Source organism: Haplochromis burtoni, unplaced genomic scaffold, assembly GCF_018398535.1.
Source record: "Haplochromis burtoni strain Fernald_Lab_line unplaced genomic scaffold, NCSU_Asbu1 Contig_5905, whole genome shotgun sequence".
In the NCBI taxonomy this organism is placed as follows: domain Eukaryota; kingdom Metazoa; phylum Chordata; class Actinopteri; order Cichliformes; family Cichlidae; genus Haplochromis; species Haplochromis burtoni.
The window spans coordinates 1-1,392 of NW_024588266.1; the positions used below are offsets into that span (position 1 = coordinate 1).

Below are 1,392 nucleotides of genomic sequence, written 5' to 3' on the forward strand. Positions count from 1 at the left end.
ACAAACTAACACGCCTAGTATGAACTCACATCACATTTAATGTTTGTTTTTTTCTAAATTACCCCTCCCCTTGATTCTCAAGTTGAATAAACGGGTATTTGTCAAGAAATCACACTGATTAAGTGATGAGAATGACTTCAATTGAGACTATTCAGAGGAAAGGTTGACATTTCCACTGACATCTGAGATTGAGCATGAGGACAGGTCTGATGGTGTGGTCTCTGAGACCATAGATAAAAGAACTCAGGCATCTGGGAAGGATGATAATACAAAGATAAATAACAACCCGGATGCGCACAACTATGACACTGTCCACAGTTTTGTAAATAAAGACAAATATTGGGTTATGTATGGTTGAGGAGACACTAAGACCAAGCTGCACCAAATGCAACACCAGTGTCTTACGAGCCTTTTCAGCTGAAGCTTTGTCTGTAGAGGCTGACTGGGCTACTACAGTCACACCAATATAAGAAAAAATGAATGCCCCTGCAGCTAAAACAAACAGAAAATAACTGAAGGCTTTGGCATAGAGATCAGATATTGGATCAAGAGTCAGTTTCTCCTTGTTACAGGAATATTCCATCTGAAGGTGCAGCAGATCCTGGAATCGGACACGTAACATCAGAACAACTTCTATTAAAACATTTAGCAAACTTATTGTCCAAACCACACAAACAGCCAGCGCTGTGTTTCTGAAGGTGATGATAGTAGCATGTCTTAGTGGGTAGCACACAGCTACATATCTCTCTAGAGACATCGCCACCAGTGTGAGAGGAGAGATTAAAGTCAACAGAGTGGCAAGTGACACTAGCACACCACATATCGGATACAGCAACGTTATTCTACAAGCAGACAGTAAAAACATGACCTGACTCTGTGCCATCTGTAGAGTATCTGCAAACAGAAGGTTGTAGAGAAGAATGTAACGAGAGGTTTGACCAAACACGGGCTTACTTCTTAGAGTAAACAACATGGTTGCATTAATAAAAAGAAATACACAGCATGTTAGTGTTGTGACAATGCAAGAAAACACTATCTCGAGAAATAGCTGATTCTGCTGCCCGACAGTGATATTTGTCAGAGTTTCATTTGTGAAGAACATGTTAAACAAACATTAAAAACATGCTGAATTAGCACACAGCAAAATTAATGTTTTAGCTTTGAGGGATTTTGATCTTTGGAGCAGAGAAAGAGAAGCCAAAATACTTCCTTGCAGAACTTTAACAGATAATATACTCTTTCCACATGACCTGATCTGCAGTTTTGCCATCTGGTCACGTACTGTTTATGACACCTCATTGACGTTATCTCATGTGATGTCACATCATGTGATGTCACATCATGTGATACTCGTACTGTCAACTGACAGATTTCTACCCCTTTCTTTTTTGT

General features: G+C 39.7%; 1 protein-coding gene across 1 annotated transcript; it reads right to left on the reverse strand.

The window, feature by feature from the left end:
• Window positions 1–102: 102 nt before the first annotated feature.
• Window positions 103–1,102, reverse strand: LOC102302555 (odorant receptor 131-2-like). Its single transcript, XM_005953592.3, has one exon. It carries the CDS (start codon window positions 1,100–1,102, stop codon window positions 152–154), a length of 951 nt encoding a protein of 316 aa, XP_005953654.1. The 3' UTR covers window positions 103–151.
• Window positions 1,103–1,392: the final 290 nt, after the last annotated feature.